At 38.4% G+C, this 15,386-nt stretch overlaps 2 protein-coding genes across 3 annotated transcripts; both read left to right on the forward strand.

Annotated features, from left to right (window-relative positions):
* The first annotated feature begins 1,347 nt into the window (after positions 1-1,347).
* LOC131300485 (transcription termination factor MTERF8, chloroplastic) lies at positions 1,348-4,195 on the forward strand. Its single transcript, XM_058326359.1, has 2 exons — positions 1,348-1,731; positions 2,411-4,195. Exons 1-2 carry the CDS (start codon positions 1,440-1,442, stop codon positions 3,679-3,681), a joined length of 1,563 nt encoding a protein of 520 aa, XP_058182342.1. The 5' UTR covers positions 1,348-1,439; the 3' UTR covers positions 3,682-4,195.
* A 5,377-nt stretch (positions 4,196-9,572) lies between these two features.
* On the forward strand, positions 9,573-14,763 carry LOC131300486 (two-component response regulator-like APRR9). 2 transcript variants are annotated; one of them, XM_058326361.1, is made up of 8 exons: positions 9,598-10,168; positions 11,181-11,342; positions 11,438-11,568; positions 11,674-11,838; positions 12,429-12,600; positions 12,709-13,048; positions 13,417-14,143; positions 14,251-14,763. In XM_058326361.1, exons 1-8 carry the CDS (start codon positions 9,958-9,960, stop codon positions 14,323-14,325), a joined length of 1,983 nt encoding a protein of 660 aa, XP_058182344.1. In that variant the 5' UTR covers positions 9,598-9,957; the 3' UTR covers positions 14,326-14,763. The 2 variants fall into 2 exon arrangements, with proteins under 2 accessions (XP_058182343.1, XP_058182344.1); XM_058326360.1 differs by having other exon boundaries at positions 9,573-10,168; positions 13,417-14,763.
* The last annotated feature ends 623 nt before the right edge of the window (positions 14,764-15,386 follow it).

Here is a 15,386-nt window from a genome sequence, read left to right on the forward strand (position 1 = left end):
TCGACTTTGGTAACTTGGGACATCGGTTATGTGCATGTTTGGCCTTTTTTCACCTCTTCTAGAGTTTATCATTTTCACATATTGAGTAACCTAATCTTGGTGTGCCTTTATTGTCAGTAGGTTGATGGAATCTTTATCATCTTGTAGTTCGTATAGCCTTGATTGGCTAGGTCTTCCTGCTTAGTTAACAGTTTGTGAATAATCATTTTGTGTGAATTGCGTTGTGGAGCAGTATTAGATACTGATATCATGAGAGGAAAACCGAGATACAAGGATGCACTTCTAAGAAACTGGGTTTACGGGAGACATTTCAATGTTAGAACATCCTGTGACAAAAATACTTGAATATGCATTTATTTTGGATTGAAGTCCTGATCTAAGTTTGGAACATCAGATTGTATGAAATCTTTCCAAAACTTAAAATAGAAACGAATTTTTGCGGCCTTGGAGGGATAATGGATGGTACTAGTATTCAGTCTGATAAGTTTGTAGTTCATAAATGATACTGCAGGCTTGCAGTGATAGTGAAAGTAGCGTTGCTTCATTCCTTTTGCTACATTTGTGTAATTGGTGTTGTGATGATTCTTAAGCCTCTGCCAAAACAGGGATTGGGCTGTTAAAACATTGTGGTTTGCTGTGAAGTCGGCCGTCTGAATTTTTAGATTTTGGACGGCAGATTTGTTGTATGGTTCTCTCTCTCTCTCTCTCTCTCTCTCTCTCTCTCTATCTCTCTCTCTCTCTCTCTCTCTCTCTCTCTCTCTCTGTGGCCTTCGTGATGGTTGGATTTTGTCTTTGGATTAGTGCAGAGATTGTAGGTCTCTTCTATGGTTTGCCTCCTTGAACTGTTTTTTTGCCATGTAAAAGCTTATTCAATGAGTACTCTTGTGAAGTAGAGTATACAGTCTATTTTTTCAAGATTTATACGCAGCTAATAAAGTTTAAGATCAAATCAACATTTGAAGTTCAACTAGTTTTTGTTGGAATGTTGGCTCAATAAAATTTCGTTTATAATCAGCTTGAAATGCGAACCAACTAAGATTAATAGATTCGAAGTCTCTCCATCGACATGAAACTCAGAACTATTATGTCAAGTCAAGAATTTTACATGAATCTCAAGTTTCTCTCCTTGGGTGCCTAAATGTAGATACTGAACTTTTATTTTGAAATTCGATGAAACAAAATAAAAATAAAAAATATGTCTGAATCTCTTATTTTTCAATCGTTGTGTTCCGAAATGTCTCGAAATATTTGTTCATTTTGGTAAGTTAAAAGTACAAACTAGTGTAATAGTTATTGGACAAACATATGGGACCAATGTTATGAGCCATGACACACTTCTCATTTCCCAGATTTGACCTTTCAAGCCAGTTTATTACAGGCCCGTTTCACTAAAACCAACTTGTGCGCCCCAGGGAAGGGTTTTTTGGGTGTAATTGGCCATGACCATAAACTTCTTATCACCATCTTCGTCTTCTACTTCCTGTTCAATCTCTCGGGTGCTAAATCCTCCGGCGATAATCCTTCTCGGCGTTCCCGCAACTGCTTCTGCTGCTACTTTCCACCACCGTGGATGTCTATCTATCGAAATATTTAGCAAAGCAAGAAACAACGATCGAAACCAGAAATTGGGCGGATTGGCCTCATTACCCCTGCAACAATCCAATCGTACACTTGTTCAGTGCAACAGCACAAGCACTGGCGTATCTCCCGTTAACACCGTCACATTGAAGGGTAAGAAACTCTCTCAGACCAATTATCAAACACCTTAAGTCGTCTGCGAATTCCCCATTAAGGGAATCTCTACCTGCACTAAAGCTCTCAAGAGTTTAGATTTTGATGAAAAAAGGGGGGCAAAAGATGAGCTCCAATCATTTCAACAAAATGATATCGAATTGAGGAAGAGGAAGAATTTTTAATTGTTCATCAAATCAAGGAAAGAGACACCACGCCTGATGGTAATGCTTTTCGGGTAAGCTTGAAATTTTGGAAAATGATTTAATGGAATGCTTAGAATAGTACAGGATTTTTGAACTTCCAATTTTTAGTTTTGTTTTGGTTTGGTTTTATTAAAAGTGGTTGAAATGGGTTTTCGGGATGAGTTGAGACTTGAGAGTAGCTAATTGTATTTAAATTTGGTAATAAGGGGAGCAAAGATACGAGGTGGTCTTAATTCTTAAACACAGGTTGCATAAAATTGGTTTATTTTTTTTGATAATTGGGTGTCCGAGCTAGCTTGCGCGCACCTTGACTATTCCCGGAACGTTTGGCCTTTGTGAAATTTGACCTTGCGAGACCTCTTGGGGCAAGCCCTTGTTGTCTCATACCAATTGGCCAAACCCCTGGGTTTACATTGCATCAAATTGTTGACTGTTGTTTGTTTTCTGTTTTTGCGGTTTTGCTCACTCATCAGACGTAAAGTTACTCTCACTCTTCCAAGAAATCGGAATTCATGAGAGAGGAACGAAACTACTTTTGGAGAACAATCCAGATCTAACATTCAGACCCGTTAATACCATTCGTGATCGGATTCAATCTCTGGAGAAGCTGGGAATCCATTGCCACAAACTTGGCCGTCTGATTTTAAAGCACCCTGATTTATTAACAGCAAAAGAAATTGATTCATTTGTGCACTTTGTAACGGTTGATTTGGAGAGCAAGATCGAGCCTCTCAAGCTTGAGCACCTTTTCAACACAACAGATCCCAGATTCTTTGTGGGTTTTGAGGGAAATGTTAAGTTGCTTCTTCATCATGGTGTTCCCCAAGAAAAGCTTGCTCATGTACTTAACAATGTTAACCTTGCCAAGGCTTTGTGTCTCAAGTCAGCTGAAGAACTTGAAAGAACAATCATTTTCTTGAACCGCTTTGGCGGTGTGGATTTTATTATTCGACGGCCAGTTATTCTGAATTATGATCTTGATGGTCAGCTGATCCCAAGATTTACGTATCTATATGAGCTTAGTGAGAAAGACGAGGATGCCACGGCAAATGTGTTCCGTAAAGTCCCCGGAGTTTTGACATACACTGTGGATCATTTGAAAGATCACGTAGAGTTCTTGAGATCCTTTGCCGGCTTAACTAATCAAGAAATATTCAGGATTGTTCTATTGTATCCGAATGTGTTTAGCGCTAGTAGGAAGAGGAAGTTGCACCCTAGACTAGATTTTCTCAAGCAGTGTGGGTTGAATTCCAGGGATATTTTTAAATTCTTGACAAAAGCTCCCCTTTTTCTCACCCTTTCCTTTGATAAGAACCTTGCTTATAAGTTGGTATTTTTGGTGAAGATTGGGTATAAAAACAGAACAAAGGATTTGGCGAGGGCAATGGGAGCAATAACCAGAATCAGCTGCAAGAATTTTCAGCAGGTGATTGGGCTGTATTTGAACTATGGACTAACTTGCAATGACATTTTGATCATGAGTAAGAAGCATCCCCAGGTACTGCAATACAATCATGAATCGTTGGAAGAGAAGATGGATTACTTGATCGAGGATATGGGTCGTGAAGTTAGAGAGCTATTGGGTTTTCCTGCATTTCTTGGGTACAAGCTTGATACTAGGATTAAGTTTAGGTATGAAGAAAGGAAGAAGGTTTCGGGAGAAGGAATGTCCATCAGCAAGCTACTATGTGTATCAGCTGAGAAGTTTAGATCGAAGAAGAAGAAGAAGAGTCCACTGTTATGATTGACAATCGGAGTATAATGAAGGATGGATGATTGTCTGTCATGATTACATTGGAGTCTTCAACACTTGATTGAAGCCTTCTCTAACCGATTCAAATGCACAAGAATTGAATATCTCAACCTCAGATGGAGAGGAGACAAAGCAATAACAGTTTGCTCAATATATTGAAGCAAATAGAGTTTGGAAGAGTAGGGTGTCTGCAAAGTGATGGAAGACAGGGTGGTGGAAACTCGACTCTGGTATTCTCTATTTTGGCATGTTGATATCATCTCTGTGGGAAAAACCTAGTTTTTGGGTACCAACCATCATTAGGAGGGAGTTAAAACCCTCTTTAACAAGGCTTCCATAATTGTTTGGATTCATTGGGTCTTTTTGTGCCTTAATTGGATCAGAGAAGTAGAAACTTCTGGTGAAAACAATGGCATTACTTCCTTGAATTTGTGTGTCGTACCGATGCAATCACGATATACAAAAGGTCACCTGCATTTCCCGGTGATTCGTTTGTATGCCTACCTACATCTCCTGAATTACTATTGTCATTTGATAGGGATCTCCCAGATCAATTACGTTACTACCACTTATTGCTTGGTATTCAAATAAACCAAACCACCCCCCCCCCCCCCCCCCCCCCCCCCCCCTTTTTTTTTTTTTCAGAATTTAGATGAGCATGCTTAAATTTTGTCAAATGTCTTTGCTAAGCCAGCTCTCCCTGCTATTTTCTTGTTCGTGTTAAAACGTATGTAGTGAAACCAGACCTATCTCCAACTCCTAGTTTGTAAGTAGTCAAGTATAGGGTGTCTGGCCTCAGTAACAAGGAGTTCTTACCTTGAGAGGAGAGGAAAGAGAAGCAGAAACAGCATACTATTATAAAGCTACAAATTCTACCAAGGTAATAATTACGGCATTGTAAGCATTACGGTTAAAAAGGAAATGTACTAGATCCAAAGTTAGCAAAACTGACCACTATGTGCATTAGAACTTCTGGATGTACTAGCAAGGAAATTTCTGAATTAAATTGACCTCCTGTCTGTATCACCTGCCTGTGGTGTACAATTAGGTCACCATTTTTAAGTTGGACTGTATCATTGCCTGTGGAAGTAAGAGCTTGCTCTGGTTCTGGTATTGATCAACTCAATATCTATCCATCCGGAGTAGCAAGCCAGCCTCCTTCCGTCACGTAGGTTCATGCTAGGAATTACTCCATTCTTCCTCCGAGTTCCAATGAAAAACTTGGTAATCTACCAACGAAAATAGGGGAACGAAGGAAGGGTTGTCAACTCAAGTGGTAAGGCTTCGTCCCCCTTTTATGAGAAGAGATTATATCCGTGGGTTCGACTCTCACCGTAGAATACCATTCCCCACTTTCCTATTCCTATACCAATAAAAAGAGCAACTAAAGTTTACCAAAAATACCCCAAGAACGCAGCAGGGGAGCTTAATTTATGTGGTGCATACAGTCGGACTTACGGACTACTTAGCATTAGAAGAGCAGGACTTACTACTTAGCTGCCTCCAAGGGAGCTTCATTTGATCCATAGAGGGCTCTGTTTGGAACCTAAGAAAAAGAAAAGAAAATGGGCGGAAAATGGGAGGCAAAATTTACTATTCATTAAACTTGAAAATTTTATTTTCTTCTCTCATTCTCTTTCAACCAAACAATAGAAGGGAATATTTATTTTTTTAATTTTCCTTTCTCTTCTTTAAGTTCCAAACAGAGCTAAGCAGAATGAAAATTCCGTGGCCTAATATCTTCTAGGCCCAATTCCCATTAAAGCCTAAGAGCATCTCCAATCCTCGCCCCCTCTTTTTACCAAAATTTGGATAGAGATTTGGGTTAGAAGTTTGATTTGGGTTAGGCATCTAAAATGCAAAATTCATATTTTAACCCAAATCTATTATGGAATGACATACTTGTAATTAATACGCGACATACTTGTAATTAATAAGAGTAAAAAGAGGGTTTGAAAAAAATGGGTATGGATTTGAGTCTCCCTAAATTTGGGTGAGGAAATGGAAATGGGTATGACATTAGAGCATCTCCAGCCTTGACTCATTTTAAGACTCAAATTTAAAAATGGGGCCACACTAATCTCTCTCCAATCTTTGACCCAAACCCTTACCCATTTTTGGTTTTACCCATTTTTTTGCCCAAATCTGAAACAACTTTTGCCTTGACCTATTTCTCCAACAGCTAGTTAGTGAGAGAGAAAGAGGGAGATGTGTAAAATTTGGGTTTGATGGATGGAGATGTGTCTACTCAAAATGAATTTTTACCCAAAATTTGACTCAAATTTGAGGAAAAATAAGGGTGAAGACCCTCTTAGTGATGAGTTTTTAGGCTTTTTACTCAAAATTTGGGTACGAATAATAAAATGGGTAAGAATTAAAGATACAGTTTTCATTAAGCTAAATACTAAAATGACAAAAAAAATACAAACTCCAATACACTTTTTAATACTTTCTTATAGACTTTTATACATTTTTCACCTATATCAATACACTTTTTATATTAAACATAACAAACGCTCGCTGAGCTCTTTTTAGCATTTTCCTTATAGGATTATTAGGCATGGCACTTTCCCTCAGCTTGTTTTCTCTCGTTCCCTTTCGCAGCCGACAGCCCAAGTACCCCAACCCAATTTGATTTGATTTTAATGGAAAAATAGGGAGTAGTACGTACTTCGGAAATTGCCTGTCGATTCTTTCCCCAGAAAGAAACCAATGGTTCTAGTCTGGTCTAGATATCATATACTATCATATACAGTACTAGTATATTTCCAAACAGAAAGTCTACACACACATACAATCTGTGCACAGATTTTATTATGGGATCCACTACGGGTTCCACACAAATCATCCAAGCTGTTCATTAAATGTAAAATATTTTTTCTAGGGTCCCCGTAAAAAATAATCTCAATCCAATACTTATAAGTACTCGATCCAATCATACAACTTTTAATTATTCGAAAATCTGAATGAAAAGTTAGATGGTTGGATGAAGTACCTATAGATATTGGATTGAGCTTATTTTTTGCGGGGACCCTTGAAAAAATATTTTACATTTAATGAACGGCTCGGATGATTTGTGTGGGACCCGTGGTGGGCCCCACAACAAAATCTGTGCACAATCTGTGCACAGATTGCTGTGTGTGTAGCACAATTCATTTCCAAAAATATCTACTCCAGCATGCATGCATCCGTACGAAAAAAGAGAAAACTACCATTCCCATTATCTTGTCTTGTCGTGTCTTGTGGGGGTGTGATTTTACTGTACAATCTTTTCATGCATGAAAAGGCAGTGAATCAGTGAAATGATAATAGTTTAAATTTAGACGAATGACAATAAAAAATAATTGCAAAAATAATTACCCGAAATTAATAATTGAACTTCATGATAGATTTATAAGACTACTGGACTACCCTTTGCTAGACAAAATTGATGTAAAACAAACTCGTGATTAAAACACATATCAGAGCCATAACACGTATTCAAAGATATTGTTTGTTAAATCACGTTAGACTTTCTTCACAAAATAAGGTTTAAATTTATATATCTCATAAAAAAAAAAATTAGACTGAGGTTGCGCATGCCATCCCGTCCTCTTGGTTGGATGGAGAAAAATATTTGGGAGGCAGCGGAAGGCAAGAGAATGTGGATGATAATGCCCGGCAAGCGGGGCATAAGTACCTTGAATTTCGCAAGTCTAATTTGTTGCACTAGAATGTGTGTGCTGATGAGAAAGAAATATGTACCTTTTGAGGAACTCGTTCAACTTAAATCATTACAAAGAGCGGGATGTAAGAGCTAATTAAGCATTTCCAATAGGAGTCAAATCCCATCTGAAGATTTACCTGTCGAAATTAATATCCCACGTCTCCAATCTTACCTTAACAATGCAAAGCCAAACCTAGATTTAGGAGCGACTACTTTGCCTAAAGAATGACAGCAGGTTCCAAATGCAAAAGTGACATTTTACAGAATACAAAAAATAACTTTGGGGTATTTCAGATCATGAAAAGTAAATTTTATTTTTCATTCCACTAATTAAAATAAGTATTTGAGTACTTATTTTTGGATTCAAGGTAATATATTGTGAGAGAATGACTTGTCTCGTAAAATAAAAAATGAGTACTTAAAAAATAAGAATCTTAACGGGGAGAGAATTAGAGCATGATTAGAGATGAGCGTATTAAATTGCCACGTCAGGTTTTCAATTTCTTTTAATAGTATCTCCGAGTTTTAGGCAAATGTGATAGAAGCCAAAACCACCGAAAAAGAAAGTATAAAATATTTCCGGTCGGCAAGCGATTACCCAATTATTATCATTATTAATATTATTATCCGGAGTACTCCTATGGCCGATTAGGGCCGGCCCAAGGGATTGATTTGGATGTCCAAGGCTAAATTGCGGGATGGTGCTCTACGTATTTTTAGAATTAAACAACAATGATAGAAATGTTTCTTCCAAAGGGTTGGCTTGAATTCTACTTTACTTGGTTTCGAAACCTGACAGTTACAATAGTATTATTTTTGGGAAAAAAACTTTTCAAAAGAACAAGCTGCCCAAAAGACTCGAACTTAGATACTCCACATGTACTAAAATCAACTTATCACTGGGCTAACAAAGACATTTATATTATAAAACGAACAAAAATATATATATTAATTTACAAATAATATAAGAATGCCCCTAAAACTTGAAAGTTTTTAGATGTCCGAGGCCCAGACCTCTTAGGCCTTGGGTCTTGGCTGGCCCTGTGGCCGATCTGTCCCCAAAAGGCTTGGCTCCGTCCCGTTTGGAGAATGGCCCCCTTGTGGCATGGCTTAGCCGGTTATTATCGCAGTTCAAAAAAAATCGGTAGAAGAGAGATTTTACATCACGTATAAAGTGCAAAGTACACATTTAGGACACAACACAAAATAATCAAGTTCAATAACTCAACCAATACCATGAATAAGCCTATCGTAGGGAAGAAACATAAAGAAGAAGGGAAAATCCATGTAAGAAAGAACACTTACACGCTGGTAGAAAGATTCGAACTCCTAATCTCCTAATGCGATGCAAGAATCTTAATCAATTGTGCTAGCCCTGGTTAATTTGCAATTACCCAAGTAGGCAAGTAGCACATATAGCTTTCATGGGAAACTGAGATACACTTTTTTGACAAAAATTTCAAAGCCACAAATCATGGATCTACTGGTCCCACGTGTCATGGTTCTATCCATTCACTAAAAATATCTTCACAAAGCTGGGGGCTCAATTCTCAACCGCAAGACAGGTGTCCCAATGAAGAATATCCCATATGCAGTTGGAGTAGAGAAACTATGGTGTTGAAACTTAAACTATGGTTAGATTAGACAACTGTATTCTCATACAGTACTACCTATTGTGAACCTCAAATTTTAATCAAATCATGATATGTGTACGTCATATCTGAAAGAGCAAGCTCTCTTTTTCATCCACACTTCTTCTTCTTCTTCGTCGTCCGTGTCTCTGGTTGTTTTTCTACCACTCCACGATTTAGGTTTTGTTCTACTCAATTTGTAGTAGCATAATGAAATAAGTTAGTTTTGCCCATATTTGAAATTTTTTTAGCCATTGTTAGAATTGCGTCAAACTATTATAGATTATTAATTTGTATCGAAGAGAGAAATTAGAAAAATAATTTTACTTTCATCAATAATTCACAAAAATTTAAGACAAAATTAGTAAACGCAAATTTTCTTTTTAAATAAAGACAAAAATGCGGTAAAAATTGAGTGGGACGGGATCCAAAAATTTGCGCCAACCAAACAAAACCCAAAAACTTGTGGTGAGAGAGAAAAGCCATTAGCCAATGCCACTTGATTGAAAAAGCGTCAACGTGGCCAATTTGGACCATAAACTCAGACAGAAGAACCACTTTCTTTACTTTGTGAGAGGAGAGGAGAGGAGAGGAGATATTTTCCGTTCTTTTTGGCAGCCTCCAATCTCTTCTATATCCATAATATGGACCATATCCATAGAATAGAAAAGCGCCCCATTTGAGGCTGCGTATAGTACTCGTCACATCAACCGTCCGATCATCTCATCCTCATCCTCGCCCTCCATTTCTTCTTCCTCGCTACTGGCCACTTTCCAGATATTTTGAGCTCTCTGGAATTTTTTACTCCTAGTAAAAGATATAGATGCCGTGGTGAGCCTTTCGCTTCACCACTAATATCTCTGTATTTTGGAATTTCTAGTGAGAGAGAGCGCGAGAGAGAGAGAGAGATTCACGATTGTGTAGTGATTGATGGGTGAACAAGTGGTGAGCAGCGGAGAAGCTATGGATTTGGAACTCAAAGCAGAGGGGAAAATGACGAAGAAGAAGGAGGATGGCTCTGCTTCTGTCGTGAGGTGGGAGAGGTTTCTGCCCAGAATGGTCCTCAGAGTGATGTTGGTCGAAGCCGACGATTCCACCCGCCAGATCATCACTGCGCTTCTCAGGAAATGCAGTTACAGAGGTAATTAGTTACTTAATTTTCATTCTCAATTTTGTATCTCTTTTAGACACTTTTTTTTTTTGCGTAGTTTGTTGATTTAACTGAACAGTGGGATTAAGGTAATACGGAGTAGTATCTTGAAAGCTATTGGTTATGGTCTGAAAATTAGGATGGTTCAAGCTTTGTTAAAGATGAAAATTTTGACGGGTGGAAGCTTGAAAAACTGGATTTTTGATTCGTCCCGGTCCTTTGGTACTTGGCATTTTAGTTAAATTGAGGACCTTGCTAGATCTAGTATTTGAATTCTATTGAATGTTAGCCTCCTTTTGTCTTCGTCCTTGGCTTTTATTATAGACGATAGAAACAATGGATTAGTTTGTTGGGGTTGTTTAATTAGGATGTGAAAAGTGAATTCCCTTTCCAATTTGTCAAACATGGATTTCTAGAGAACTACATAGAGAAACACATCCTACATCAGGAATCTGTTTTGTTGAGAGGGGAGAAAATCTCTATTTCTGATGCAAGAAAAACAACGTTTTTCTGCCGACTATTCCTTGATTGCTTTGGTTGTTCGGAAGGCTATCTCCAAACCTATCCCCAATACTTCCAATCGGATAAGGAATTGAGTAAAAGCTTCATTTGATATGGTAAAGCTAGTCAAATTTTAGCATAAGCTTGAGTAGAAGCTTCATTGGTGACCGACTGGTAAAGTTGAAAGCCATTATCAGGCCTTTAAATATTGGAGTAGTTGAAGAGGTACCCCTGGATTTCAAAAAATATGTAGTACCCCTGTCCTAGAAAGATTGTCCGAATAAGATTGTCCGGTCTGCAAAACAATGACCTATAAATAAGGCATATTTGTTGGAAAAAATTCAAACTTTTTGCCGCTAGTTACTAATAAGATCTAGTTTGAATTTTCCCTGATAAAAATGCATTTTTTTGTTCTTGTTTTGCAGATCGAACAATTTTTTTGTGACAGAGGAGTGTTAATCATATGAATACTAATTTAAAGTTGAATCTTATGTTTGAGCAGTTGCTGCTGTATCTGATGGCTTAAAGGCATGGGAGTTACTGAAGGGAAAACCCCATAATGTTGACCTCATACTGACGGAAGTTGAACTGCCATCCATCTCTGGATTCGCTCTTCTTACCTTGATAGGGGAGCATGAGATATGCAAGAACATTCCTGTTATAAGTATGACAAAATGCAAACTCTTGGATTCATAACACTGATTGAATTTCAATTTCTGAGTTTGGCGATATAGTCTAACGGCTGTCCTGATCACGCAGTGATGTCATCAAATGATTCAGTTAGCACGGTTTATAAGTGCATGATGAGAGGTGCTGCAGACTTTCTTGTCAAGCCTGTGAGAAAAAATGAGCTGAGGAACTTGTGGCAGCATGTTTGGAGGAGACAAGCTGTATGTTTAGTCTTTACTCATCTCTGAAATATTGTTGTTTGTTTCCTCAGTAACTTAAGATTTAGTGCTCTGATAGAATCTTGGTTGTTTGTGTTCTTCAATCAGTCCGCTAGTGGCGGAAATGGCCCCCAAGATGAGAGTGTTGCACAACAAAAGGTCGAAGCCACAGCTGAAAACAATGAAAATAATGCTGCTAGTAATCATTCAAGTGGTTTCATGGCCTGCATTCAGCGAAATAGGGAATGCATTGAGAAAGGGAGTGATGCTCAGGTAAGAGTTTTTTCTTATCCAGGAAATCGATTCTCCTTGTTCTTGAATTAGTATATAGCATCTCTACAAGAAGATATCCATGTTCTTTGGTATACTACACTTGTTAAAATGATAATCACAGTTAGATCCTTTCTCTCATCTAATGCAACCAAAACTTGTATTACATGAACCGGATTGGCAATCAATCTGAATGGTAGAAGGAAACTTCTAGACCATCAATCAGGAAGATTCTGATCCTTTGGTGTATAGGGAGTTTCTGTATGACCAGAAAGTGTAGAATCTATCAATGGATCTTGAGCCTGTAACCACATTGGTATGACAATAAGAGTCTACTTGAATATACAGCTACATCTAGCTGGTAAAGAAGGAAGCTATGAGGTGCTATGAAAACCATCTTCCAAGAATTTTATTTGCATGTGGTGCACTAATGCTCTTTAACTGAAATTAAACTTGTGGTTATTACATAATCACCTAGGAATATAGGTATGTTTTTCACGTGTCAACCCAAATTTTAAAACAACCCTTTTATGGATGTGATTCCTTTTCTGTATTGTTTGCCTGCATGAAGTTCATTGCTGTCCCTTGTGCAGAGCTCTTGTACAAAGCCAGATTTGGAAGCAGAGAGAGGATGCCCAGAAAATGTGCACAACCTATCACCATCGACCTTGAGCAAATCTCCAGTGAGTGACATGGAAGTACGGAATCATGCAGAATGTGACAGATCAAATAGGAAACTGCTGATGATTGATTGTGAAGAAAGGGGTAAAATACGAGTCATTTTTCCTGCTTTGGAATTTTCTTGGCAGTTGTATATCCTTTTCAGCTCCATCAGCAGGAAAACATCTGACATTTTGTACCCTATTAAATTAGGATGTGTGGCGACTGCCTGCGAAGATGCTAAAGCAATGACACAGGGAGATGACGTGGCAACTGAGATTGGTCGGGAGCATGATCATATCGCCGGTGAAGGTTGTTATAACAATCATGCTCCTGTCAACTCTTGTAGAGAAGCCATTGATTTGATAGGAGCATTTGACAATAGCCCAAAATGTGGTTACAGAAACACTTTCTCAGATAATGGTCCAAGCAAGGTTGATTCTTCACCCCTATTGGATCTTTCCTTGAGGAGGTCTAATCCAAGTGGCTCTGTAAATCAAGTTAGTGATGGAAAGCCTACGTTGAACCACTCTGATGCATCGGCTTTCTCACGGTGAGTTTTTATATCTCTGATAATTGCACACCCTTGTCTTGCTTCGATAGTTTAATAGTAACTTCGATAGTTTAATAGTAACTTCAGGTGATTATGTCTGAAGGCCACTAGTGTTTAGCAACTATAACCATCTTTTGTTTTGCTTCTGTCATGACCAAAATGGAGTCTTCTTCCATCTGATCTCTCCCGCTTTAGGAGGCCTCCTTATAATGAAAAAAAACCCTTAGTTCTTTTTTTGGTTCTGGTTTTCATTTTCTTTTGCTGAAAAGCCCTTTATTGGAAAAATAACCTTTTTTGGTTTTGATGCGACTTTCCAACTGTTGGAAATTTTGTATTTGCTTTCTAATAGACTCCAATTTGCAATGCAGGTACATTAACAGGGCAGTGCAACCTCCACATTCATCAGTGACCATGTGTAATCAACAGAAAGACTACGGAACCGATACTGAGAGGCAATTTTCCCATCACACGCCAAATTATAGCTCTTACCCTAATGGTTTCTCACTAAGTTCTCAGCAAAATATGCTCTCCCTAGCCACTAGTCAATCTGGACAAGCTGAAAGTGCTTTTCCTTGTCCTCAACGGAAAGTGTTTGCTGTTCCAGTGAAAGGTATAAGGTTTGACAGTCTGTGCAACCGGTATGGTTCTTTGGTGCCTCCAATATTTTGTGCTCAATCAGGCCATGAGCAACTGTCCCTTCAAGTGAATGTATTTCATTCACCGAATCTTGAAACAAGAAACTCTCAGCAGCTTCATAAAACAGTTCAGGTGAATGGCGACAATTCCACAAATCAAACTGAGCTCCAACAGAGGCAAAAGTTGGAATCTTCAGACGATCAGCGATATTTTTCTTCTGCAATTGATCAGAGTACAAGTAGCAGTTTCTGTAATGGTACTACCGCAAGTCATCTGAATGGCATTGGTTGTGGAAGCAATGGGAATGTTGATCAAGTTCCAGTTGTCAGGGCTGCTGCAGGGAATGGGAATGGGGAAGGTGTCCCTACCCACGATACAAACTGCCATCGATCTTTCCAGAGAGAAGCTGCTCTAAACAAATTTCGCTTGAAGCGGAAAGACAGATGCTTTGACAAGAAGGTACTCCCTCCACCTCTTCCCTCTTGTCAAATCGAAAATCAAAGACAAAGGACAGAGGGAAGGGATATCCGAATGCAGTAATTTGATAATCTGAAACTGTTTTGCAGGTACGCTATGAAAGCAGGAAGAAACTTGCCGAGCAGCGTCCTCGAGTTAAAGGGCAGTTTGTCCGTCACGTGTAGAATGAACCGCTACCTATAGAAAGTGACAGGCAATAGTGGCGATTCATTAAATAACTAGCTACTTTTACCAAATTTAAGAGACGGGAGGAATTTGTGGATGGCTCGAAGAAATACTGGAGATATGAATATCGCAGTTGGCCGAGGACAATGAAGAACGTAGCACGTGAAGAACAAAGCAGCCGAAGTAGAAGGAAAGCCAGAATTCTGACCTGTAAATGAAAGATTTTAGATTGGTTAGCTCATGAGTTTCTAAAGCATGGAATAACGAAGAGGGGATGAAGCTTTAGTGAATTCTCTTGATGCCATCACTTTGTCTCCTGAACATCTTGTATTTGTTTTGTAGGATAGCTTTGTAACATCCTGTATTTTTTTTGTAGGATAGTTTTGTAAATTTTTATAGCTTATACAACTGGGTTTATGAAGAGGCTGCTTCCAATCTTTCCTCCTCGGTTAATAGGAATGTGACTTCTCTCTGTGATTCATACTTCAATTAGTCTGCAAATACATTGTAATTCGTCGATTCTATCAGTAGTGTCGATGTTTAGTTAAGTCTAAGGGCATTTCATCATCATGTCTTTGGTCAGCAAGGCAAAGAAATGAACAAAGATTTTGTCCTGATTAAGGGCCTGAATTACTGTAACTAAGCCTCGAAAAAAAAGTTGAGTTACCCCTTAATCAAAGACCATGACTTTATTTCCAAATCTGCAATATTCTTCTCAAGATCGTAACTATGAAGGAACCCTGAAGTCTCCTACGAGTTATGGCACCCGTAATTCCCTTTCTTAACTCGAAAGCAATGGCTGTATGAGACACATTATGCCCCACCCCTAGTAAGAATTTTGAAGCATTCCCAGGGGCTTCTGAAAAAGTCATTTTTATAGATTCCTCGTGTCTTCCTCTTCTTTTGGACTCTTCTTTAATTAATCGCAACTCAGAAAATTAATCAGAGCCCAACAATTTTGTTCACATAGTAAACATCACTATTTCTACGGTTAAACACGCTAGTTTTTCTCTCATCACAGATGATTAGACATTGAGGTCACTATTTTCAATAGATGATT

Source organism: Rhododendron vialii, chromosome 9a (genome assembly GCF_030253575.1).
Source record: "Rhododendron vialii isolate Sample 1 chromosome 9a, ASM3025357v1".
Taxonomy (NCBI): domain Eukaryota; kingdom Viridiplantae; phylum Streptophyta; class Magnoliopsida; order Ericales; family Ericaceae; genus Rhododendron; species Rhododendron vialii.

Coding starts and splice junctions, on each gene's coding strand:
- LOC131300486 (XM_058326360.1), top strand. CDS start 9,958: ATGGGTGAACAAGTGGTGAGCAGCGGAGAAGCTATGGATTTGGAACTC. Junction 11,569..11,673: donor ATGTTTGGAGGAGACAAGCT/GTATGTTTAGTC, acceptor TTCTTCAATCAG/TCCGCTAGTGGCGGAAATGG. Junction 12,601..12,708: donor GATTGATTGTGAAGAAAGGG/GTAAAATACGAG, acceptor CTATTAAATTAG/GATGTGTGGCGACTGCCTGC.
- LOC131300485 (XM_058326359.1), top strand. CDS start 1,440: ATGACCATAAACTTCTTATCACCATCTTCGTCTTCTACTTCCTGTTCA. Junction 1,732..2,410: donor TAACACCGTCACATTGAAGG/GTAAGAAACTCT, acceptor CTCACTCATCAG/ACGTAAAGTTACTCTCACTC.